Source organism: Oncorhynchus tshawytscha, unplaced genomic scaffold (genome assembly GCF_018296145.1).
Source record: "Oncorhynchus tshawytscha isolate Ot180627B unplaced genomic scaffold, Otsh_v2.0 Un_contig_11399_pilon_pilon, whole genome shotgun sequence".
In the NCBI taxonomy this organism is placed as follows: Eukaryota; Metazoa; Chordata; class Actinopteri; order Salmoniformes; family Salmonidae; genus Oncorhynchus; species Oncorhynchus tshawytscha.
In genome coordinates, this window is record NW_024607983.1 from 1 (window position 1) to 27,520 (window position 27,520).

The 27,520-nt window shown below is 42.3% G+C and overlaps 1 protein-coding gene across 1 annotated transcript; it reads left to right on the forward strand.

Annotated features, from left to right (window-relative positions):
* Positions 1-195: 195 nt before the first annotated feature.
* Positions 196-12,611, forward strand: LOC121843177 (type II inositol 3,4-bisphosphate 4-phosphatase-like). Its single transcript, XM_042312780.1, has 8 exons — positions 196-361; positions 1,090-1,316; positions 2,789-2,912; positions 8,124-8,250; positions 8,617-8,757; positions 11,484-11,581; positions 12,035-12,147; positions 12,447-12,611. Exons 1-8 carry the CDS (start codon positions 247-249, stop codon positions 12,603-12,605), a joined length of 1,104 nt encoding a protein of 367 aa, XP_042168714.1. The 5' UTR covers positions 196-246; the 3' UTR covers positions 12,606-12,611.
* The last annotated feature ends 14,909 nt before the right edge of the window (positions 12,612-27,520 follow it).

The window sequence follows — 27,520 nt, forward strand, 5'->3', positions numbered from 1 at the left end:
GTGTTTAGGACGTGTGGGCTAACGTTGTGTGTTTAGGACAGGGTGTGGGCTAACGTTGTGTGTTTAGGACAGGGTGTGGACTAACATTGTGTGTTTAGGACAGGGTGTGGACTAACGTTGTGTGTTTAGGACACGGTGTGGGCTAATATTGTGTGTTTAGGACAGGGTGTGGACTAACGTTGTGTGTTTAGGACAGGGTGTGGACTAACGTTGTGTGTTTAGGACAGGGTGTGGGCTAACGTTGCTATGAGTCTGAACTGCATCATCGCCATGGTGGACCGGCTACAGGAGAGGGAGAACAGGAAACAGGAAGTTACCTCACAGACACAGAATGATGTCACCACCACCTCACACAACACTGGTACGGCCCCAAACTGTAGCAATACTTCAGAAATACATCCTTCCTTCCTTGGTTCCTACATCCCTTCCTTCCTTGGATCCTACATCCTTTCTTCCTTGGTTCCTACATCCTTCCTACCTTGGTTCCTACATCGTTCCTCCCTTGGTTCCTACATCATTCCTTCCTTGGTTCTACATCCTTCCTACCTTGGTTCCTACATCCTTCCTCCCTTGGTTCCTACATTGTTCCTTCCTTGGCTCCTACCTCCTTCCTTCCTTGGTTCCTACATCCTTCCTACCTTGGTTCCTACAAGCTTCCTACCTTGGGTCCTACATACTTCCTACCATGGTTCCTACATCCCTTCCTACCTTGGTTCCTACATCCTTCCACCTTGGTTCCTACATCCTTCCTACCTTGGTTCCATCCTTCATTCCTTGGTCCTACATACTTCCTTCCTTGGTTCTACATCCTTCCTACCTTGGTTCCAGCATCCTTCCTACCTTGGTTCCTACATCCTTCCTAGTTTCTTATTCTTGTTCCCTACATCCCTTCCCTTCCTTGGTTCCTTAAGAAAATATCTATAGAAAGTGAATGGAAAGGTTACTATATCTTCAATCAATCAGACCGATTCAGATTGGGGAGAACTTTAATGAAGGATCCATTTCTGTTTGCAACTTTTATTAGGTTCCTGAAATCATTCGTTCCACAGATAATTGAATGGATTTGAACTCTCTCTTCCCCCTTTCCAGACCCTTCCCGCGCTCCTTGGCAGGCCTCTCTCGCCCCTCTTCCAGACCTGTCCCCTTTGTGGCAAGAGCAACTCCTCCCTCTAGTTGTGACTCTGAAGGAGTGTGTGAGTGACGCGGTGGAGAGGGCCCGGTGTGCTATGACCTTCGTCCTCCTACAGGGGGCAGCAGCATCAGCCTGCCATGGTCAGCCCCTGACACACAGACGAGATGCTGTCTTCAGCCAGGCAGTGAGTAGTGTGGTGGGATGGGGGGGCTCTTGTATAGTTGATAACATGTGGTCATGTTTGGTTAGATCTCTAACATGTGGTCATGTTTGGTTAGATCTCTAACATGTGGTCATGTTTGGTTAGATCTCTAACATGTGGTCATGTTTGGTTAGATCTCTAACATGTGGTCATGTTTGGTTAGATCTCTAACATGTGGTCATGTTTGGTTAGATCTCTAACATGTGGTCATGTTTGGTTAGATCTCTAACATGTGGTCATGTTTGGTTAGATCTAACATGTGGTCATGTTTGGTTAGATCTTTAACATGTGGTCATGTTTGGTTAGATCTCTAACATGTGGTCATGTTTGGTTAGATCTCTAACATGTGGTCATGTTTGGTTAGATCTCTAACATGTGGTCATGTTTGGTTAGATCTCTAACATGTGGTCATGTTTGGTTAGATCTCTAACATGTGGTCTTCAGCCAGGTGGTCCCCTAACAGGACCTACGTCGCTTTAATGTATCTTTCAATATGTCTCTCCTATCCCCCTCTCCCTCTCCTTCCCTACCTCTCTCCTATCTCCCTTCCCTCACTCTCTCCTCCCTCCCCCTCCCCTCTCTCTCCCCCTCCCCTCTCTCCCCCCATCCCTCTCTCCCCCCATCCCTCTCTCCCCCCTCCCCTCTCTCTCCCCCTCCCCTCTCTCCTCCCCCTCCCCTCTCTCTCTCTCTCTCTCTCTCTCTCCCTCCCCCCTCTCTCCCCTCTCTCTCCCCCCTCCCCTCTCTCCCTCCCCCCTCCCCTCTCTCTCCCCCTCCCCTCTCTCCCCTCTCTCTCTCCCCCCTCTCTCTCTCCCTCCCCCCTCTCTCTCTCTCCCCTCCCCCTCTCTCCCCTCTCTCTCCCTCCCCCCCCCCTCTCTCTCTCTCCCTCCCCCCTCTCTCTCTCTCCCTCCCCCCTCTCTCTCTCCCTCCCCCCTCTCTCCCCCTCTCTCTCTCTCCCTCCCCCCCCTCTCTCCCTCCCCCCTCTCTCTCTCCCTCCCCCTCTCTCTCTCTCCCTCCCCCCTCTCTCTCTCCCTCCCCCCTCTCTCTCTCCCTCCCCCCTCTCTCTCTCCCTCCCCCCTCTCTCTCTCCCTCCCCCTCTCTCTCTCTCCCTCCCCCCTCTCTCTCTCCCTCCCCCTCTCTCTCCCTCTCTCTCTCCCTCCCATCTCCCCTCCCTCTCTCTCCCTCCCCCCTCTCTCTCTCCCTCTCCCCTCTCTCTCTCCCTCCCCCCCTCTCTCCCTCTCTCTCTCCCTCCCTCCCCCTCTCCCCCTCCCCCTCTCTCTCTCCCTCCCCCCTCTCTCTCTCCCTCCCCCTCTCTCTCCCTCCCCCCTCTCTCTCTCTCCCTCCCCCCTCTCTCTCTCCCTCCCCCCTCTCTCTCTCCCTCCCCCCCTCTCTCTCCCTCCCTCCCCCTCTCTCTCTCCCTCCCCCCTCTCCCCCTCTCTCTCCCCCCATCTCTCTAGCTGTGTGCGGTGGTGTGTGGGTTTGTACTGAGGCTGTACTCGGGTCTGGAGGATAAAGGCTTCCTGCTGCAGCTCTGTGAGGTTGGGCTCATCACACAGTTTGAAGGACTGCTCAGCACCTACAGTGAGTTATACACACACACACACACATACATATATATATATATATATATATATGTATAGATATAGATCCAGATTACGTATAGATATATTATGTATAGATATAGATACATTATGCATAGATATAGATACATTATGTATAGATATAGATACATTATGTATAGATATAGATACAGTATGTATAGATATAGATACATTATGTATAGATATAGATACATTATGCATAGATATAGATACAGTATGTATAGATATAGATACATTATGTATAGATATAGATACATTATGTATAGATATAGATACATTATGTATAGATATAGATACAGTATGTATAGATATAGATACATTATGCATAGATATGTATATATAGATATAGATACATTATGTATAGATATAGATACATTATGCATAGATATAGATACATTATGCATAGATATAGATACATTATGTATAGATATATATATATAGATATAGATATAGATACAGTATGTATAGATATAGATACATTATGTATAGATATAGATACATTATGTATAGATATAGATACATTATGTATAGATATGTATATATATATAGATATATAAGTATATATAGATATAGATACATTATTGCATAGATATAGATACAGTATATGTATAGATATGTGTATATAGATATAGATACATTATGTATAGATGTACAGATACAGATATGTATATATGTATAGATATAGATACATTATGTATAGATATGATACATTATATAGATATAGATACATTGGTGTATAGATATAGATACAGTATGTATAGATATAGACAGTATGTATAGATATAGATACATTATGTATAGATATAGATACATTATGTATAGATATAGTATGTATAGATATAGATACATTATGTATAGATATAGACATTATGTAGATATAGATACATTGTATAGATATATAGATATTATTATGTATAGATATATATATATAGATATAGATACATTATGCATAGATATAGATAGTATGTATAGATATAGATACATTATGTGCATAGATATAGATACAGTATGTATAGATATGTATATATATATATAGATACATATATATATATAGATATAGATACATTATGCATAGATATAGATACAGTATATATAGATATAGATACATTATGTATAGATATATATATATAGATATAGATACATTATGCATAGATATAGATACATTATGTATAGATATAGATACAGTATATATAGATATAGATACATTATGTATAGATATAGATACAGTATGTATAGATATAGATACATTATGTATAGATATAGATACATTATGTATAGATATAGATACATTATGTATAGATATAGATACATTATGTATAGATATAGATACAGTATGTATAGATATAGATACATTATGCATAGATATAGATACATTATGTATAGATATAGATACAGTATGTATAGATATAGATACATTATGTATAGATATAGATACATTATGTATAGATATAGTATGTATAGATATAGATACATTATGCATAGATATAGATACATTATGTATAGATATATATATATAGATATAGATACATTATGCATAGATATAGATACATTATGTATAGATATGTATATATAGATATAGATACATTATGTGTATATATGTATATATAGATATAGATACATTATGTATAGATATATATATATAGATATAGATACATTATGCATAGATATAGATACATTATGTATAGATATGTATATATAGATATAGATACATTATGTGTATATATGTATATATAGATATAGATACATTATGTATAGATATATATATATAGATATAGATACATTATGTATAGATATATATATATAGATATAGATACATTATGTATAGATATGTATATATAGATATAGATACATTATGTATAGATATAGATACATTATGTATAGATATAGATACATTATGCATAGATATAGATACAGTATGTATAGATATGTATATATAGATATAGATACATTATGTGTAGATATAGTTACATTATGCATAGATATAGATACAGTATGTATAGATATGTATATATAGATATAGATACATTATGTATAGATATAGATACATTATGTATAGATATATATATATAGATATAGATACATTATGTGTAGATATAGATACATTATGCATAGATATAGATACAGTATGTATAGATATATATATATATAGATATAGATACATTATGTGTATATATGATATGTATGTATATATATATCTGACCAGAGCACCTTCTTCCACATGTTTGGTGTGTCTCCCAGGTGGCTTGTGGCAAACTTTAAACGACACTTTTTATGGATATCTTTAAGAAATGGCTTTCTTCTTGCCACTCTTCCATAAAGGCCAGATTTGTGCAATATACGACTGATTGTTGTCCTATGGACAGAGTCTCCCACCTCAGCTGTAGATCTCTGCAGTTCATCCAGAGTGATCATGGGCCTCTTGGCTGCATCTCTGATCAGTCTTCTCCTTGTATGAGCTGAAAGTTTAGAGGGACGGCCAGGTCTTGGTAGATTTGCAGTGGTCTGATACTCCTTCCATTTCAATATTATCGCTTGCACAGTGCTCCTTGGGATGTTTAAAGCTTGGGAAATCTTTTGTATCCAACCGCTTTAAACTTCTTCACAACAGTATCTCGGACCTGCCTGGTGTGTTCCTTGTTCTTCATGATGCTCTCTGCGCTTTAACGGACCTCTGAGACTATCACAGTGCAGGTGCATTTATACGGAGACTTGATTATACACAGGTGGGATTGTATCATCAATTAGTCATTTAGGTCAACATTGGATCATTCAGAGATCCTCACTGAACTTCTGGAGAGAGTTTGTTGCACTGAAAGTAAAGGGGCTGGAATAATTTTGCACGCCCAATTTTAGTTTTTGATTTGTTAAAAAAGTTTGAAATATCCAATAAATGTCGTTCCACTTCATGATTGTGTCCCACTTGTTGTTGATTCTTTACAAAAATACAGTTTTATAGCTTTATGTTTGAAGCCTGAAATGTGGCAAGGTCGCAAAGTTCAAGGGGGCCGAATACTTTAATGAGCACTGTTTCTCATAATGGCACAAATTTATCTATATATATCTATACATAATGGCACTGTATCTATATCTATCTATATCTATACATGAATTATTCTATATCTATCTATATCTATACATAGTGTATCTATATCTATACATAATTTATACATAATATATATATCTATACATAATGTATCTATATTCATACATACTATATATATCTATGCATAATGTATCTATCTATCTATATCTATACATATGCATAATGTATCTATATCTATCTAATATATCTATATCTATCTATATCTATGTGTATCTATATCTATCTATACATAGTGTATCTATATCTATCTATATCTATACATAATGTATCTGTATCTATACATAGTATATCTATACATACGTATCTATATTCATATATATCTATGCATAATGTATCTATATCTATACATAATATATCTATATCTATATATATCTATGTGCATAATGTATCTATATCTATATTATTAATATATCTATATCTATATATCATTAATGTATCTATATCTATACATAATGTATCTATATCTATACATAATGTATCTATATCTATACATACTATATCTATACATAATGTATCTATATCTATACATAATGTATCTATATCTATACATAATGTATCTATATCTATACATAATGTATCTATATCTATACATAATGTATCTATATCTATATATACATATCTATGCATAATGTATCTATATCTATACATAATGTATCTATATCTATACATAATGTATCTATATCTATACATACTATATATACATAATGTATCTACAGTCGTGGCAAAACGTTTGGAGAATGACACAAATATGAATTTTCACAAAGTTTGCTGCTTTCGTGTCTTTAGATATTTTTTGTCAGATGTTACTATGGAATACTGAAGTATAATTACAAGCATTTCATAAGTGTCAAAGGCTTTTATTGACAATTACATGAAGTTGATGAAAAGAGTCAATATCTGCAGTGTTGACCCTTCTTTTTGAAGACCTCTGCAATCCGCCCTGGCATCCTGTCAATTAACTTCTGGGCCACATCCTGACTGATGGCAGCCCATTCTTGCATAATCAATGCTTGGAGTTTGTCAGAATTTGTGGGGTTTTGTTTGTCCACCCACCTCTTGAGGATTGACCACAAATTCTCAATGGGATTAAGGTCTGTGGAGTTTCCTGGCCATGGAACCAAAATAGCGATGTTTTGTTCCCCCGGGGCACTTAGTTTTTTTAATAAAGTTTTTTTTATTAATTTATTTTATCATTATTTTGTGGTATCCAATTGTTAGTAAGTAATATCTTGTCTCATCGCTACAACTCCCGTACGGGCTCGGGAGAGACAAAGGTCGAAAGCCACCCAACCAAGCCGCACTGCTTCTTAACACAGCGCCATCCAACCCCGGAAGCCAGCTGCACCAATGTGTCGGAGGAAACACCGTGCACCTGGCAACCTTGGTTAGCACTCACTGCGCCCGGCCCGCCACAGGAGTCGCTGGTGTGCGATGAGACAGGTTTCTCATCAAGGATCTCTGTGCCCGCTCATCTTTCCTCGATCCCACCAGTCTGCCATTCCCTGCCACTGCAAAAAGCATCCTCACATAATGTACTTGTCCCAAAGTCACTTCTGTGTTGTCTTGGCTGTTCACTGGGAGGGATGGTGCTCTGGGCAGGTTTCATCCAGGATGTGAAGCTCTGCCATTCCCCTGCCACTGAAAAACATCAGGACCAGGATGGTGCCAGGTTTTCAGATGTGAAGCTTGGCATTCAGGACCAAGTGTTCATCTTGGTTTTCATCAGACCAGAGAATCTTGTTTCTCATGGGGTCTGGGTCTTTTTTTATGTACCTTTTGGCAAACTCCTAGCATGCTGTCATGTGCCTTTTACTGAGGACTGGCTTCTATCTACCATGTGCCTGATTGGTGGAGTGCTGCAGAGATGGTTGTCCTCTGAAAGGTTTCCCATCTCCCACAGAGGAACTTCTGGGAGCTCTGTCAGAGTGACCATCGGGTTCTTGTCACCTCTGACCAAAGCCCTTCTCCCCGATTTCTCCCCAGATATATAAACACACACACATGTTGCTGTTATGTTTTCTCATTCTCTGTGTGTGTGTGTGTGTGTGTGTGTGTGTGTGTGTGCGTGTGTGTGTGTGTGTGTGTTAGGTGATGAGGTGGGTATGTTAGAGGATATGGAGATGGGAGTATCAGACCTGAATAGAGTCTCCTTCAAAATAACTGAAGCCAAATCAGAACAACCCACAGATCTACTGCCCTCTGTCACTGGACTACGGTAACACGCACACACACACAACGATCTGTAACTCTTGATGGTATCACAAGCAAATCATCTTGTCTTATAATCCTCTCTCTCTATCTCTCTCTCTCTCTCTCTCTCTCTCTCTCTCTCTCTCTCTCTCTCTCTCTCTCTCTCTCTCTCTCTGTCTCTCTCTGTCTCTCTCTCTCTCTCTCTCTCTCTCTCTCTCTGTCTCTCTCTCTCTCTCTCTCTCTCTCTCTCTCTCTCTCTCTCTGTCTCTCTGTCTCTCTTTCTCTCTGTCTCTCCGTCTCTCTCTCTCTCTCTCTCTTTCTCTCTGTCTCTCTCTCTCTCTCTCTGTCTCTCTCTCTCTTTCTCTCTGTCTCTCTCTCTCTCTGTCCCTAGGGGTTGTTTTTGTGTGGAAGTCCCCTTGCCATCGGAGACGTACCTGTTGTTACCAGGGGAACTGAGAGATGGACGGGACTTAAGAGTTCACCCGTTACTGTTTAACATCGGCATCAACCAGCAACAGAGTCTAGCCGAGAGGTAACTGACTGGGGATCAGGTTACAACAGAGTCTAGCCGAGAGGTAACTGACTGGGGATAAGGTTACAACAGAGTCTAGCCGAGAGGTAACTGACTGGGGATCAGGTTACAACAGAGTCTAGCCGAGAGGTAACTGTCTGTCTCTGAGAGTGACTGTCTGTCTGTCTCTGTCGGTTTGGAGACAGTTCTATCTCTTTATATATCTAAGTTCTGCGTATATATCTAGGTTCGGAGACATTTCTATCTGTTTATATATCTAGGTTCGGAGACATTTCTATCTGTTTATATATCTAGGTTCGGAGACAGTTCTGTCTGTCTATATATCTAGGTTCGGAGACAGTTCTGTCTGTCTATATATCTAGGTTCGGAGACAGTTCTCTCTGTTTATATATCTAGGTTCGGAGACAGTTATATTTATATATCTAGGTTCGGAGACAGTTCTATCTGTTATATATCTAGGTTCGGAGACAGTTCTCTCTGTTTATATATCTAGGTTCGGAGACAGTTCTATCTGTTATATATCTAGGTTCGGAGACAGTTCTATCTGTTATATATCTAGGTTCGGAGACAGTTCTATCTGTTATATATCTAGGTTCGGAGACAGTTCTATCTGTTAATATATCTAGGTTCGGAGACAGTTCTATCTGTTTATATATCTAGGTTCCGAGACAGTTCTCTCTGTTTATATATCTAGGTTCGGAGACAGTTCTATCTGTTATATATCTAGGTTCGGAGACAGTTCTATCTGTTAATATATCTAGGTTCGGAGACAGTTCTATCTGTTATATATCTAGGTTCGGAGACAGTTCTATCTGTTATATATCTAGGGTCGGAGACAGTTCTATCTGTTATATATCTAGGTTCGGAGACAGTTCTATCTGTTATATATCTAGGTTCGGAGACAGTTATATTTATATATCTAGGTTCGGAGACAGTTCTCTCTGTTTATATATCTAGGTTCGGAGACAGTTCTCTCTGTTTATATATCTAGGTTCGGAGACAGTTCTATCTGTTTATATATCTAGGTTCGGAGACAGTTCTCTCTGTTATATATCTAGGTTCGGAGACAGTTCTCTCTGTTATATATCTAGGTTCGGAGACAGTTCTATCTGTTATATCTAGGTTCGGAGACAGTTCTATCTGTTATATATCTAGGTTCGGAGACAGTTCTATCTGTTATATATGTAGGTTCGGAGACAGTTCTATCTGTTTATATATCTAGGTTCGGAGACAGTTCTATCTGTTTATATATCTAGGTTCGGAGACAGTTCTATCTGTTATATATCTAGGTTCGGAGACAGTTCTATCTGTTATATATCTAGGTTCGGAGACAGTTCTATCTGTTTATATATCTAGGTTCGGAGACAGTTCTATCTGTTATATATCTAGGTTCCTGGCACAGTTCCCTCTGTTATATATCTATGTTCTGAGACAGTTTCATCTGTTATATATCTAGGACTGAGACAGTTCTATCTGTTATATATCTAGGTTCGGAGACAGTTCTATCTGTTATATATCTAGGTTCGAGACAGTTCTGTCTGTTTATATCTAGGTTCGAGACAGTTCTATCTGTTTATATATCTAGGTTCGGAGACAGTTATATTTTATTATCTAGGTTCGAGACAGTTCTATCTGTTTATATATCTAGGTTTCGAGACAGTTCTCTCTGTTTATATATCTAGGGGTTCGGAGACAGTTCTATCTGTTATATATCTAGGATTCGGAGACAGTTCTATCTGTTATATATCTAGGTTCGAGACAGTTCTATCTGTTATATATCTAGGTTCGAGACAGTTCTATCTGTTATATATCTAGGTTCGAGACAGTTCTATCTGTTATATATCTAGGTTCGAGACAGTTCTATCTGTTATATATCTAGGTTCGGAGACAGTTATATTTATATATCTAGGTTCGGAGAGACAGTTCTCTCTGTTTATATATCTAGGTTCGGAGACAGTTCTCTGTTTATATATCTAGGTTCGAGACAGTTTTGTATCTGTTTATATATCTAGTTCGGAGACAGTTCTCTGTTATATATCTAGGTTCGAGACAGTTCTGTTATATATCTAGGTTCGAGACAGTTCTCTGTTATATATCTAGGTTCGAGACAGTTCTATCTGTTATATCTAGGTTCGAGACAGTTCTCTATCTGTTATATATCTAGGTTCGAGACAGTTCTATCTGTTATATATGTAGGTTCGAGACAGTTCTATCTGTTTATATATCTAGGTTCGAGACAGTCTCTGTATCTGCTTATATATCTAGGTTCGAGACAGTTCTATCTGGTTATATATCTAGGTTCGAGACAGTTCTATCTGTTATATATCTAGGTTCGAGACAGTTCTATCTGTTTATATATCTAGGTTCGAGACAGTTCTATCTGTTATATATCTAGGTTCGGAGACAGTTCTCTCTGTTATATATCTAGGTTCGGAGACAGTTCTATCTGTTATATATCTAGGTTCGGAGACAGTTCTATCTGTTATATATCTAGGTTCGGAGACAGTTCTATCTGTTATATATCTAGGTTCGGAGACAGTTGTATCTGTTATATATCTAGGTTCGGAGACAGTTCTATCTGTTTATATATCTAGGTTCGGAGACAGTTCTATCTGTTATATATCTAGGTTCGGAGACAGTTCTCTCTGTTATATATCTAGGTTCGGAGACAGTTCTATCTGTTATATATCTAGGTTCGGAGACAGTTCTATCTGTTATATATCTAGGTTCGGAGACAGTTCTCTCCAAGAAAGGATCAACCTCAGAAGCTGTGAGATGTTGAAGTCCTACTACAAGACCCTGAGAGACAAACTACCCAACTTGAGTAAGTCTCACACACACACACACACACACACACACACACACACACACACACACACACACACACACACACACACACACACACACACACACACAAACCTCCCACCGTGAGTAAATCTACTAATACAACCAACAAGCCATCAGCTGACATTCACCTGCAGAATACTATTTCACTCCTATTACTATTAACCTTTAAGTATTTCTGATACTTCAACCTTTAAGTAGTACTGATACTTCAACCTTTAAGTAGTACTGATACTTCAACCTTTAAGTAGTTCTGATACTTCAACCTTTAAGTAGTACTGATACTTCAACCTTTAAGTACTTCTGATACTTCAGCTTTGACAGATGACTGCTGAAAGAATTTGGATCTCAGCTGTCTCCCCCTCTTATCTCCCTCTTCCTCCTCTCACTCTCCCCCTGTCCTTCTTTCCCTCCCTCCCTCCCTCCCTTCCAGCCCTGCCCTGTTCCCGGTCCCCGTTAGCTGTGGAGGACTTGTTGTGTTCTCTGGAGCAGTCTCTGGAGATGAAGAAGAGGAAGAACGTTGAGGTCCTGTGGCTCGCTGCCTCCGTAAGATAACCTCCGACCTTTAATCTTTGACTTCATATCTTAGCTGAAGGAGTGCAAAGGTCTGACTCTCTCTCGCTCTCTCTCTCTCTCTCTCTGTCTCTCTCTCTCTGTCTCTCTCTCTCCCTCTCTGTCTCTCTCTCTCTGTGTCTCTCTCTCTCTCTGTGTCTCTCTTTCTGTCTCTCTCTCTCTCTCTGTCTCTCTCTCTCTCCTTCTCTGTCTCTCTCTCCCTCTGTCTCTCTCTCTCTCTCTCTCTCTCTCTCTCTCTCTCTCTCTCTCTCTCTCTCTCTCTCTCTCTCTAGGTGTGTAGGAGGTTGAATGGTGTCAGGTTAACCAGCTGTAAAAGTGCCAAAGACAGGACCTCCATGTCTGTGACTTTAGAACAGTGTATGTTGCTAAGAGACGAACACACACTCAGCAAGGAGCACTTTAACAGAGCACTGGACTGCATGAGGAGGTAGGGGCATAAGGATGTGTGTGTGTGTGTGTGTCTCCTCCTCCCCCTCCTTCTCCCTCCCCCTGCTCCCTTTCTCCTCCTCCTCTCCTCTCCTCTTTTAATTTGTAGTTTCTGTCAGGTTCTTTCAGACCAAACTGCTTTACTGACTGGCTTTCTGTTTTTAGTTTCTCTCCATCTAACCTCTCTTCTTCCTCTCCATCTAACCTCTCTTCTTCTCTCCATCTAACCTCTCTTCTCTCCATCTAACTCTTCTTCTCTCCATCTAATCTCTCTTCTTCTCTCCATCTAACACTCTCTTCTTCTCTCCATCTAACTCCTCTCTTTCTTCTCTCCATCTAATCTCTCTTCTTCTCTCCATCTAACCTCTCTTCTTCTCTCCATCTAACCTCTCTTCTTCTCTCCATCTAACCTCTCTTCTTCTCTCCATCTAACCTCTCTTCTTCTCTCCATCTAATATCTCTTCTTCTCTCCATCTAACCTCTCTTCTTCTCTCATTGCTTTAAAAAATGATTTTCTTGCTTTCTTCTTCTTCTTCTCCCCTCTTCTCTCTTCTCTCCCCCACTTCCCTCCCAGCCTCGTCTCCCCAGCAGGGCCAGATAGTGGGTTGTGCTGGGGACCCAGGAGAGAGGAGCTGGGTCGTGGTCTGGGTTTAAGGGGAACAGAAGACTCCGGGGCAGCACCTGGCAGACACTTATCCGGTAGCTCTCCTCCTGGTCACCTCTACATCTGTTAGGTACCTGTCTATACTGAGTATGGTAGTTGCACTGGAAATAGAAATATGGTAGTTCTTTCTAAAAGTCAGTTAAGAACAAATTCTTATTTACAATGACGGCCTACCGGGGAACAGTGGGGTTAACTGCCTTGTTCAGGGGCAGAACGACTTGCCGTCTCGATCCAGCAACCTTTCGCACGGCCCAACACTCTAACCACTTGTGGCTACCTGCTCTAACCACTAGGCTACCTGCTCTAACCACTAGGCTACCTGCTCTAACCACTAGGCTACTCTGCTCCAACCACTAGGCTACCTGTCAACCACTAGGCTACCTGCTCTAACCACTAGGCTACCTGCTCTAACCACTAGGCTACCTGCTCTAACCACTAGGCTACCTGCTCTAACCACTAGGCTACCTGCTCTAACCGCTAGGCTACCTGCTCTAACCACTAGGCTCTAACCACTAGGCTACCTGCTCTAACCACTAGGCTACCTGCTCTAACCACTAGGCTACCTGCTCTAACCACTAGGCTACCTGCTCTAATCACTAGGCTACCTGCTCTAACCACTAGGCTACCTGCTCTAACCACTAGGCTACCTGCTCTAACCACTAGGCTACCTGCTCTAACCACTAGGCTACCTGCTCTAACCACTAGGCTACCTGCTCTAACCACTAGGCTACCTGCCGGTTCTAATGGGACAATGCCAATCAACTACAATTATTGCAAAACCAATAAATACATATACAATGGTACCACTTCCAGAGTACTCCTTTTTCTGCTTTCTACTCTCTCTCTCTCTCTGCTTTCTACTCTCTCTCTCAGCTTTACTCTCTCTCTGTTTTCTACTCTCTCTCTCTCTCTCTCTGCTTTCTACTCTCTCTCTGCTTTCTACTCTCTCTGTTTTCTACTCTCTCTCTCTGCTTTCACTTCTCTGCTTTCTACTCTCTCTCTTCTGTTTTCTACTCTCTCTCTGCTTTCTTACTCTCTCTGCTTTCTACTCTCTCTCTGCTTTCTCTCTCTCTCTGCTTTCTACTTCTCTCTGCTTTCTACTCTCTCTCTGTTTTCTACTCTCTCTGCTTTCTACTCTCTCTCTGCTTTCTACTCTCTCTCTGTTTTCTACTCTCTCTGCTTTCACTCTCTCTCTGCTTTCTACTCTCTCTCTCTGTTTTCTACTGCCTCTCTCTCGGGTTCTGCTTTCTACTCTCTCTTGGTTCTGCTTTCTACTGCCTCTCTCTTGGTTCTGTTTTCTACTCTCTCTCTCTGCTTTCTCTCTCTCCATCTGTTTTCTACTGTGTCTGTCGGGTTCTATTTACATGCCCTCTCTTGGTTCTGTTTACATGCCTCTCTGTGGTTCTGTTTGCCATGTATGTGTGGTTGTGTTTTCATGCCCCTATGTGTGGCTCTCTCCATCACTGTGGTTGTGGTGTGTGTGTGGTTGTGGTACATGTATGTGTGGCTGTGGTACATGTATGTGTGGTTGTGGTACATGTATGTGTTATCGCTGGTCCTCTACTTTCAGCCCCGACAGTGATGCACATCAACTATGAAATTCTTTGTGTTTCATCCCCTGGAAATCAATTGTTCCATTCATTCATCCTGTCGTGTGTGTGCGCTTGTGTGTGTGTGCGCTGTGTGTGTGCAAGGCACGTGTGTGTGTGTGCGGTGTGTGTGTGCGCGCCGCACACATCTCTAGGGAGGGCTGTAGAATGGGAGAACGTTGAGAAGAACATCAGAAGCAGGAAGTATGCTTTCAACAGCATCCAGCTGAAGACCTTCCCTAAATCCCTACCGCTCCGGAGGGCACCTACGGGAAAGTAGACACTTAGAAGGGGAGGACGAGAGAGAACGGGTGGAATGATTGAGGGATGAATGAAGAACGGATGGATGGATGGAGAACCATAGAGGGATAGAAGGATGAAGAGACTGGAAAAATAGACACTTAGGAGGGAAGTGTTCTATGTTTAATTCTGTAAATATTGAGTTTGACAAAATAATGAAAAACATTTTAAAAGCTCAAGTGTTTTCCACGTTTTCACACAACATGAAGGAATTTTATAGTAGCCTACTAGTTCTAGTTAGAAGCCGAGGGAAGTCCATATTATGGTGCAAGAACACGTTCAGACCACTCAGATGGCGCTATCGTGTAGCTCAGCCATAACGCCTGAAATTCTGTCTCCTCCAGCAGGTGGCGTTTTTTCATTGTGTCAATGAATAGTGGAATATTGTCAACAAAAGACATGAATGTTTAATGGTTTATTTGATTGAATAGAAGTTTGGGTAATACTTAAGTTGTTATGAAATCTACTGATATAATTAGATAATTGACATCCTGCAACTTCGAATCATAGCATCGAGTTGTTTCCTGAGGTGGCTATGCATATTCATGGCATGAGGCTTACGAGTATAGCATCTCTCTGGGAAGATGAGACTTCACGATGGCGTTTCCATTTTTTGCTTGACTCATGATTGTCACGGGACTCGCCTGAAGGTGACCTGCCGAAAGATGAATGGGAAGTGAACATCTACCTGCCGTTTGGAAAGAATTCGACCCCTTCACTTTTTCCGTTATTTTGTTACGTTACAGACTTATTCTAAATGGATTAAATACAACAACAAAAAAATCACACACAATAACGACAAAGCAAAAACAACATTTTTAGAAATGTATGCAAATGCATTGAAAATAAAAATGGAAATATCACATTTACGTAAGTATTCAGACCCGTTACTCAGTACTTTGTTGAACACCTTTGGCGGTGATCAAGTCTTCTTGGGTATGGCGCTAAACTTGGCACACCTGTATTTGGGGAGTTTCTCCCATTCTTCTCTGCAGATCTTCTCAAGCTCTGTCAGGTTGGATGGGGAGCGTCGGCTGCACAGCTATTTTCAGGTCTCCAGAGATGTTGGATCGGGTTCAAGTCCTGGCTCTGACTAGGCCACTCAGAGAATTGTCCCAAACCCACTCCTGCATTGTCTTGGCTGTGCTTAGGATCGTTGTCCTGTTGGAAGGTGAACTCTTAAGTCCCAGTCTGAGGTCCTGAGCGCCTGGAGCAGGTTTTCATCCAGGATCTCTCTGTACCTTGCTCCGTTCATCTTTCCCTCGATCCTGACTAGTCTCCCAGTCCCTGCCGCTGAAAACATCCCCACAGCATGATGCTGCCACCACTGTGCTTCACCGTAGGGTTGGTGCCTGGTTTCCTCCAGACGTGACGCTTGGCATTCAGGCAAAGAGTTCAATCTTGGTCTCATCAGACCAGAGAATCTTCTTTCTCGTTGTCTAAGAGTTCTTAAGGGGACTTTTTGCTAAATCCAAGCGGCTGTCATGTGCCTTTTTTACTGAGGAGTGAGCTTCCGCCTGGCCACTCTACTATAAAGGCCTAATTAGTTGAATGCTGCAGAGATGGTTGTCTTTCTGGAAGGTTCCCCATCTCCACATAGGAACTCTGGAGCTCTGTCAGAGTGACCATTGGCTTCTTGGTCACCTCACTGACCAAAGACTCTTCTCCCCCGATTTCTCAGTTTGGCTGGTGGCCAGCTCTAGGAAGAGTCTTGGTGGTTCCAAACTTCTTCCATTTAAGAATGATGGAGGCCATTGTGTTCTTGGGGACCTCAATATGCAGAAATGTTTTGGTACCTTTCCCAGATCTGTGCCTCGACCCAATACTGACCCGAGCTCTACGAACAATTCCTTCTAACCCCATGGCTTGGTGTTTGCTCTGACATCCACTGTCAACTCTGAGACCTTATATAGACAGCTGTGCCTTTCCAAATCATGTCCAATCAATTGAATTTACCACAGGTGGACTCAATCAAGTTAGAAACATCTCAAGGATGATCAATGGAAACAGGATGCACCTGAGCTCAATTTCGATATTTCATAGCAAAGAGTCTGAATAGTTAAGTAAATAAGGTATTTCTGTTTTTTATTTTGAATAAATCAGCACCAAAAAATGTGAATGTTCTGAATATTGTACGAATGCATTGTATGTTTAGCCCACGTGTAAAAAAAAGTATATAAAATAATGAATGAATGAATAAAAAAATAAAAAATTAGTATAACATTATATAAAAATGGTGTACGTGTCTACACCCTTCAACAGTATTCACATTTTGTTGCATTAAAGATAGATATAGATTATAGATTAGATGTATATATTTAGAATAGATTTCATTAGTAATGTTTATCGACACAAAAATACTCTATAATGTCAAAGTGAAAAGAAAATTCTACAAATTGTTACAAATTAATAAAAATGTTACGAAAAATATTGTTGTTATATTCTTTCCCTTTTTTGTTTAGGCAAGACTAAATGAGTCAAAGAAAGACTAAATGAGTCAAAGACTAAATGAGTCAAGGAAGACTAAATGTGTCAAAAGAAGGACTAAATGATGAGTCAAAATAAGACTAAATGAGTCAAAGAAGACTAATGAGTCAAAAGAAGACTAAATGAGTCAAATAAGACTAAATGAGTCAAAGAAGACTAAATTAGTCAGATAAGACTAAATGAGTCAAGCAAGACTAAATGAGTCAAAGAAGACTAAATGAGTCAAATAAGACTAAATGAGTCAAATAAGACTAAATGAGTCAAAGAAGACTAATGAGTCAAATAAGACTAAATGAGTCAAATATTTTGTTTAGGCAAGCCTAAATGAGTTCAGAAGTCAAATAAGTTACCTCATCAGGGGTTGCCATGACAACCTCTTCCTCTGTCCCGTCCCCACCACACATACATCTGTTAGGATCCCTCAGCCCAAGTATTTGAATTTCAAGCACAGATTCCAACTACAAAGACCAGGGAGCTCTTTTTTTTCCCCCTCTCTTGAAAGCCTCATAAAAGAAGGGCAGTGATTGGTAGATGGGTAACAATAACAAATCAGACTCTTGAATTATCTCTTTTGAGCATGGTGCTGCATTCAACCACCCAGACATACCAAAGATGCAGTCATCCTTGAGCTGCAGCTGGGAAGGACACTGCTTAGGAGTCCAAATGAGGCCATTTTGGTGATTTCAGAACGGAATGGGTAATGGGAGAAAACTAAGGAAACTAAGGAACTAAGTTTAACTAACTAACTAAAACTAGGAATACTAACCTATACTAACCTAAATGACAGAGTGAAAAGAATACAATTACATGCATATGTATGTATTCAGGGGAGGAGCAGGCCCACAGCAATGGCCGGAGTTGAATGGAACAGCGCTTCACCTTAGTGACTGTTCCCTCTGCTCTATGACAACAAGACGCTAAAAGTAATATTGGAAAAATATAACTGCAAAGAAATATACTTTTTGGGCATAAATACAAAGCCTTCTGTTTGGGACAAGTCAACACAACACTGAGTAGCTGCCTCTTTATCTTCAAGTATGGCGGTGGCTGCATCATGTTATGGTATGCTGGGGAGTTTCAGGATGTGAAAAGAGATGGGCTGGAGCTAAGCAGCTAGGCAGAATCTGGGAGGGGGATCGAATACTTCTAAGCAAGGTATATTACGATTATATATATATATACTTTTTAAAGTTTGAATTTTTGACAATGACAATTAAATACTATTTTAATCCCACTTTTTAACACCATAAAATGTGAAGTGGGATTTTCTATATGGAATGTTGCCCTCTTTCTGTCCAGACACATCGTACAGTACAGTAAAGACAGAAGGGCGCTGTTCAAATCAAACGTCACATGCGCCGAATACAACAGTGACATGCTGAAATAATTAAAGAGCAGCAGTAAAAAAATAACAATAGTGAGGCTATATACAGGTTATTACGGTACAGAGTCAATGTGAGTGGCTATATACAGGTTATTACGGTACAGAGTCAATGTGGAGGCTATACAGGTTATTACGGTACAGAGTCAATGTGGAGGCTATATACAGGTTATTACGGTACAGAGTCAATGTGAGGCTATATACAGGTTATTACGGTACAGAGTCAATGTGGAGGCTATATACAGGTTATTACGGTACAGAGTCAATGTGGAGGCTATATACAGGGTATTACGGTACAGAGTCAATGTGGAGGCTATTTACAAGGGGTACCGGTACAGAGTCAATGTGAAGACTATATAAAGGGGGTACCGGTACAGAGTCAATGTGGAGACTATATACAGGGGGCACTGGTACAGAGTCAATGTGGAGGCTATATACAGGGGGGTACCGGTACAGAGTCAATGTGGAGGCTATATACAGGGGGGTACAGGTACAGAGTCAATGTGGAGGCTATATACAGGGGGGTACTGGTACAGAGTCAATGTGGAGGCTATATACAGGGGGTACCAGTACAGAGTCAATGTGGAGGCTATATACAGGGGGGTACCGGTACAGAGTCAATGTGGAGGCTATATACAGGGGGGTACCGGTACAGAGTCAATGTGGAGGCTATATACAGGGGGTACCAGTACAGAGTCAATGTGGAGGCTATATACAGGAGGTACCGGTGCAGAGTCAATGTGGAGACTATATACAGGGGGGTACCGGTACAGAGTCAATGTGGAGACTATATACAGGGGGGTACTGGTACAGATTCAATGTGGAGGCTATATACAGGGGAGTACTGGTACAGAGTCAATGTGGAGGCTATATACAGGGGGTACCGGTACAGAGTCAATGTGGAGACTATATACAGGGGGTACCAGTACAGAGTCAATGTGTTAGTTGAGGTAATTGAGGTAATTTGTACATGTAGGTAGAGTTAAAGTGACTATGCATAGATTATAAGCAGCGTAACAGAGGAGTCTGGGCCTTTGATTATCTGTTTAGGAGTTTTCTGGCTTGGGGGTAGAAGCTGTTAGGGAAGCCTCTTGGACCTAGACTTGGCGCTCCGGTACCGTTTGCCGTGCGGTAGCAGAGAGTCTATGAATTGGGTGGAATACTCGTATGCTTTCTCCAATGAGATACAGTAGTTTCAGCCATTTGCAAATTGGAAGGAAAGTTGGCGGGTGTTCGGATGCTGGAATTATTTGGGATGAACGTGCTAATGAACCTACATTTTGAATGGATTTTTTTTAAACCTAAAAATCATTAAATTAAATTAAACTAATTAAATCATTGATGGGACATTAACAGGTGCAATACAGTTATCAAATCAAATCAAATCAAATTGTATTTGTCACATACTGGCTACGGTTAGCAGATGTTAATGCGGCGAAATAGCTGGAAATGCTTGTGCTTCTAGTTCCGACAATGCAGTAATAACGAAAAGTAATCTAACTAACACCTAAAAACTACTGTCATACACAAGTGTAAAGGGGACAGTACATAAGGATATATGAATGAGTGATGGTACAGAGCAGCATAGGCAAGATATGCAGATGATATTGAGTACAGTATATACATATGAGATAAGTATGTAAACCAAGTGGGCATAGTTAAATGGCTAGTGATACATGTATTACATACACGTAGATGATATAGAGTACAGTATATACACATGCATATGAGATGAACAAATGTGCATACAAAACATTATAAGGTAGCATTGTTTAAAGTGGCTAGTGATATATTTTACATCATTTCATCACCTCATTATTAAAGTGGCTGGAGTTTGAGTCAGTGGTGACAGTGGCAGCAGCCACCAATGTTAGTGGTGGCTGCTTAACAGTCTGATGGCCTTGAGATAGAAGCTGTTTTTCAGTCTCTCGGTCCCAGCTTTGATGCACCTGTACTGACCTCGCCTTCTGGATGATAGCGGGGTGAACAGGCAGTGGCTCGGGTGGTTGATGTCCTTGATGATCTTTATGGCCTTCCTGTAACATCGGGTGGTGTAGGTGTCCTGGAGGGCAGGTAGTTTGCCCCCGGTGATGCGTTGTGCAGACCTCACTACCCTCTGAGAGCCTTACGGTTGTGGGCGGAGCAGTTGCCATACCAGGCGGTGATACAGCCCGACAGGATGCTCTGATTGTGCATCTGTAGAAGTTTGTGAGTGCTTTTGGTGACAAGCCGAATTTCTTCAGCCTCCTGAGGTTGAAGAGGCGCTGCTGCGCCCTTCTTCACGATGCTGTCTGTGTGAGTGGACCAATTCAGTTTGTCTGTGATATGTATGCCGAGGCTACCCTCTCCACTACTGTTCCATCGATGTGGATAGGGGGTGTTCCTCTGCTGTTTCCTGAAGTCCACAATCATCTCCTTAGTTTTGTTGACGTGAGTGTGAGGTTATTTTCCTGACACCACACTCCGAGGGCCCTCACCTCCTCCCTGTAGGCCGTCCGTCGTTGTTGGTGATCAAGCCTACCACTGTTGTGTCGTCCGCAAACTTGATGATTGAGTTGGAGGCGTGCGTGGCCACGCAGTCGTGGGTGAACAGGGAGTACAGGAGAGGGCTCAGAACGCACCTTGTGGGGCCCCAGTGTTGAGGATCAGCGGGGTGGGATGTTGTTCCTACCCTCACCACCTGGGGGCGGCCCGTCAGAAGTCCAGTACCCAGTTGCACAGGGCGGGGTCGAGACCCAGGGTCTCGAGCTTGATGACGAGCTTGAGGGTACTATGGTGTTGAATGCCGAGCTGTAGTCGATGAACAGCATTCTCACATAGGTATTCCTCTTGTCCAGATGGGTTAGGGCAGTGTGCAGTGTGGTTGAGATTGCATCGCCTGTGGACCTATTTGGGCGGTGGCAAATTGGAGTGGGTCAAGGGTGTCAGGTAGGGTGGAGGTGATATGGTCCTTTGACTAGTCTCTCAAAGCACTTCATGATGACGGAAGTGAGTGCTACGGGCGGTAGTCGTTAGCTCAGTTACCTTAGCTTTCTTGGGAACAGGAACAATGGTGGCCCCTCTTTGAAGCATGGAACAACAGACTGGGATAAGGATTGATTGAATATGTCCGTAAACACACTGCCAGCTGGTCTGCGATGCTCTGAGGGCGCGGCTGGGGATGCCGGCCTGGGCCTGCAGCCTTGCGAGGGTTGACACGTTTAAATGTTTCCTCACTTCGGCTGCAGTGAAGGAGAGTCCGCATGTTTTAGTTGCGTGGCCGTGTCAGTGGCACTGTATTGTCCTCAAAGCAGGCAAAAGTTATTTAGTCTGCCTGGGAGCAAGACATCCTGGTCCGTGACGGGGCTGGTTTTCTTTTTGTAATCCGTGATTGACTGTAGACCCTGCCACATACCTCTTGTGTCTGATCTTTTGAATTGAGATTCTACTTTGTCTCTATACTGACGCTTAGCTTGTTTGATTGCCTCTATGGAGGGAATAGTTACACTGTTTGTATTCGGTCATGTTTCCGGTCACCTTGCCCTGATTAAAAGCAGTGGTTCGTGGTTTTCAGTTTCACGCGAATGCTGCCAACGTATATATTACGTTTTTACCAGGATGTCTCTCTGACAATCATAAATATTCACCGGTACAGAGTACCCCTGGGGCGGCAGGGTAGTCTAGTGGTTAGAGGTAGAGGCTGTATGGTAACCTAGTGGTTAGAGGTAGAGGCTGCAGTGGGTAGCCTAGTGGTTAGAGTGTAGAGGAGGCAGGTAGCCTAGTGGTTAGAGTGTAGAGGAGGCAGGTAGCCTAGTGGTTAGAGGTAGAGGAGGCAGGTAGCCTAGTGGTTAGAGGTAGAGGAGGCAGGTAGCCTAGTGGTTAGAGGTAGAGGGAGGCAGGTAGCCTAGTGGTTAATGAGTGTAGAGGAGGCAGGTAGCCTAGTGGTTAGAGTGTAGAGGCGGTACAAATCTGGTTGTAGGGGCGGCAGGGTAGAACAGTGGTTAGAGGGTCGGACCAGTTACCGGAAGGCTCAATTTCAAACCCCGATAAGTACAAATTTGTTGTTCTGACCTTGAACAGGCAGTTAACCCTACTGTTCCTAATAAATAAAAAACAATGTTTGTGAATTATCAAAAAAAAAATGACATATTTACCTGGTCTGTTTGATGTTAATAGTTTACAAAATGACACATTTCTGTTCTGTTTAATTCTGTGTTTCTATAAAGAGATGGTTTCTTGCAGATAATCTGGGCATAGGGTTCACCCGGAGATGGCTTGAGCTGACAAAATGAGTTAAAGACAGCATTACAGACTCAAGAATGTGTTTTACTAGAGATAGTTTAGGAGTAGAACAATACTGTCTCTAAATCATCCGTGCATCTGGGAAACTAAACCAGAGTGGGGTTAAGACAACGACCCACGTGCAGATAACGACAGGATGAACCCAGAGTGGATTATGATGCTCCTTGGATTGCATGGGGGGTGTTAAACCAACCATAACTGAGCATTGTTAGTGTCAGCCATATATAGGACTCTGCATTTGTGTCTCTCAGGTTAGGTTACTCAGTCCAACACTCAAGGGGGGTCGACTAGCCTCATTATTGCAATATTTAATCGATATTAAATAAAGATGATGGTTTGAAGAAATGGCCAGATCTCTCTCAGTACTGACATGTCTACGACACCATCCATTAAGATGACAAATTAAACCAAATTAAACTGTACGTTCTCTCTTTCCCTAGCGTGTTAGTATGTAGATCTTTGTCAGTTGTCATGATCCATTCTATCTTGGGGCAGCGGGCTCCTAAACCAGGTATGTAGATGACTCTAATGCACTGAAAGATCTCTCGCAGCTGCTAACTGGGATCTCCTGCAGTTCTCTTGCTTCTTCTTCTTCTTCTTCTTCGTTGGGGTTTATCGGCGGTTGGCATCCAACGTGATGGTGCATTACCGCCACCTACTGTACTGGAGTGTGGGCCAGAGATGGAGAAACTAAATCCTACCTACCAGCCCCGTTGCTCTTAAAAATAGATCATAAAATATCTGAGGCTTTATCTAATTACGTTCTCATCAATATACTCTTTAAACTCATTTCCTGTATCCCCTTCTCCTCATGCTAGATCTCCTCTCTCTCTCGTTCACTCCAGTAATGTCCACACTGTATCAGTACATGCTCCACGTTCTCTGTTTCCTGGCAATATTCACACTTTCCAGTTGGATGCTTTTCTATCACAAGTAGGGTCTTATTCAACTGGCTGTGTCCCACCCTTAATCTTGTAAGAAATAGCCTCCTCTCTTCTGTGCCTTCCTGCCGTTCTCCCTCCACAACTTTACTCTGTACTCTGAAATAAATGCCTGCCCTTAGTATCTCTATTTCACTGCTCCTGCAATTTATCCACCATCACTGTCCATAATCAGGCCTTTAGCCTCTGCTTTGCTCTTAGTGCTTGTTTGAAACATCAGTGCTTGTTTAGCCAGTACATCAACATCCCCACTACTTAGTGCTTGTTTAGCCAGTACATCACTACAGTGCCCCACTACTTAGTGCTTGTTTAGCCAGTACATCAACATCCCCACTACTTAGTGCTTGTTTAGCCAGTACATCAACATCCCCACTACTTAGTGCTTGTTTAGCCAGTACATCAACCTCCCCACTACTTAGTGCTTGTTTAGCCAGTACATCAACCTCCCCACTACTTAGTGCTTGTTTTAGCCAGTACATCAACATCCCCACTAAGTGCTTGTTTATCCCCCTCCACTCCTACATGAGCTGGGACCCATGTAAATATGATCTGTATACCCATCTGTCTAATCCTGCCATGGGTTTACAGCACCTCCCATAATTCAGGTCTTGTCTACTACGTGATATAAAGGACTGATCCTCATTAACACTGCATGAATCAGAGCAAATAACTACTCATCTGGCTGGACTTCCCCACCCACTGCAAGGCCAACAGAGTCATCAGCTCCCCTGTATTTACAGCCAGATGATCTGTAATGCGTTTCCTGACTTCCCCCACTAATCTCTCAATCAGATGGATCAACACCCTCCCTATCTGTCCCTAGTCTCTCCAATCAGATGGATCAATACCCTCCCTATCTGTCCCTAGTCTCTCCAATCAGATGGATCAATACCCCCCTATCTGTCAAATAATACTCAATCAGATGGATCAACACCCTCCTATCTTTCTGTAGTCTCTCCAGATGGATCAATCAGCTCCCTATCTGTCTGTAGTCTCTCCAGATGGATCAACACCCTACCTATCTGTCCCTAGTCTCTCCAAACAGATGGATCAACACCCTCCCTATCTTTCTGTAGTCTCTCCAGATGGATCAACACCCCCCTATCTGTCCCTAGTCTCTCCAAACAGATGGATCAATACCCTCCCTATCTGTCCCTAGTCTCTCCAAACAGATGGATCAACACCCTACCTATCTGTCCCTAGTCTCTCCAAACAGATGGATCAATACCCTCCTATCTTTCTGTAGTCTCTCCAGATGGATCAACACCCTCCCTATCTTTCTGTAGTCTCTCCAGATGGATCAACTCCCCCTATCTTCCTGTAGTCTCTCCAGATGGATCAACACCCTCTATCTGTCCCTAGTCTCTCCAGATGGATCAACACCCTCCCTATCTGTCCCTAGTCTCTCCAAACAGATGGATCAATACCCTCCCTATCTGTCCCTAGTCTCTCCAAACAGATGGATCAATACCCTCCTTATCTTTCTGTAGTCTCTCAGATGGATCAACACTCACCCCATCTTTCTGAAGTCTCTCCAGATGGATCAACACCCTCCCTATCTTTCTGTAGTCTCTCCAGATGGATCAACTCCCTCCCTATCTTTCTGTAGTCTCTCCAGATGGATCAATACCCTCCCTAACTTTCTGTAGTCTCTCCAATCAGATGGATCAACTCCCTCCCTATCTTTCCCTAGTCTCTCCAGATGGATCAACACCCTCCCTATCTTTCTGTAGTCTCTCCAGATGGATCAATACCCTCCCTATCTTTCCTAGTCTCTCCATGGATCAGATGGATCAATACCCTCCCTATCTGTCTATTCTCTCCAGATCAGATGGATCAACTTCCCTCCCTATCTTTCTGTAGTCTCTCAGATGGATCAATACCCTCCTATCTTTCTGTAGTCTCTCCAGATGGATCAATACCCTACCTAACTTTCCCTAGTCTCTCCAGATGGATTAACTCCCTATCTGTCCCTATCCAAACTTTTCTGTCCCTATTCTCTCAATCAGATGGATCAACACCTCCCTATCTTTCTGTAGTCTCTCAGATGGATCAATAACCTCCCTATCTGTCTGTGAGTCTCTCCAGATGGATCAACACCCTCCTATCTGTCCCTAGTCTCTCAAACAGATGGATCAACACCCTCCCTATCTTTCTGTAGTCTCTCCAGATGGATCAACACCCTCCCTATCTGTCCCTAGTCTCTCAAACAGATGGATCCAATACCCTCCCTATCTGTCCCTAGTCTCTCCAAACAGATGGATCAATACCCCCTCCCTATCTTTCTATAGTCTCTCCAGATGGATCAATACCCCCTATCTTTCTGTAGTCTCTCAGATGGATCAACTCCCTCCCTATCTTTCTGTAGTCTCTCCAGATGGATCAACTCCCTCCCTATCTTTCCCTAGTCTCTCAATCAGATGGATCAACACCCTCCCTATCTGTCCCTAGTCTCTCCAATCAGATGGATCAATACCCTCCTATCTGTCCTAGTCTCTCCAAACCAGATGGATCAATACCCTCCTTATCTTTCTGTAGTCTCTCCAGATGGATCAACACTCACCCCATCTTTCTGAAGTCTCTCCAGATGGATCAACACCATCCCTATCTTTCTGTAGTCTCTCCAGATGGATCAATACCCTCCCTAACTTTCTGTAGTCTCTCCAGATGGATCAACTACCCTCCCTAACTTTCTGTAGTCTCTCCAGATGGATCAACTCCCTCCCTATCTTTCTGTAGTCTCTCCAGATGGATCAATACCCTCCCTATCTTTCTGTTGTCTCTCAATATTTCCAGATCCTCTACTGGAGGTGGGAGAAGCCATGGTAGATTTACAGGAACAGCTACCATTGGACTGAACTCTCTTCCATACAGTCCCATCTCCTTGGTTTTACCCACCCACCCAAAAGCTCGTGTTCTGTCTTCACTCAATGTTCCCAGCGTGCCTGTAAAATCCCTTTTCACAAGGATGAGATAACCCCATGTCCCTGTGAGGTCGACCCAATGAATTCATTGCCAGCTGCTTTCTCCTAATCTGCAATGGCATTTCCCTCCATCTCCATCTCCACCTGTAGTGTGCAGCCACTGGGGAGGTCCCGGAAAACCCTCTACATATTCTGAGTCCCACAGACATGTTGGTTAAAGGCAGCACTAAAAAAGGCCATGGCTCGTGATTGGAGTATTCATCGCGGTGTGTAATGCAGTGTAGCCTAGTTTGTTTTTACATCATCCCAGTAGGGCAAAAGGCTCGAGGGCTGAGACAAAAATCATTCTCAGC

Excerpts from the sequence above, each read along its gene's own strand:
- LOC121843177 (XM_042312780.1), top strand. The coding sequence starts at position 247 with ATGAGTCTGAACTGCATCATCGCCATGGTGGACCGGCTACAGGAGAGG. Across the intron at positions 1,317-2,788 it reads ATGCTGTCTTCAGCCAGGCA|CTGTGTGCGGTGGTGTGTGG; the intron begins GTGAGTAGTGTG and ends CCATCTCTCTAG. Across the intron at positions 8,251-8,616 it reads CCCTCTGTCACTGGACTACG|GGGTTGTTTTTGTGTGGAAG; the intron begins GTAACACGCACA and ends CTCTGTCCCTAG.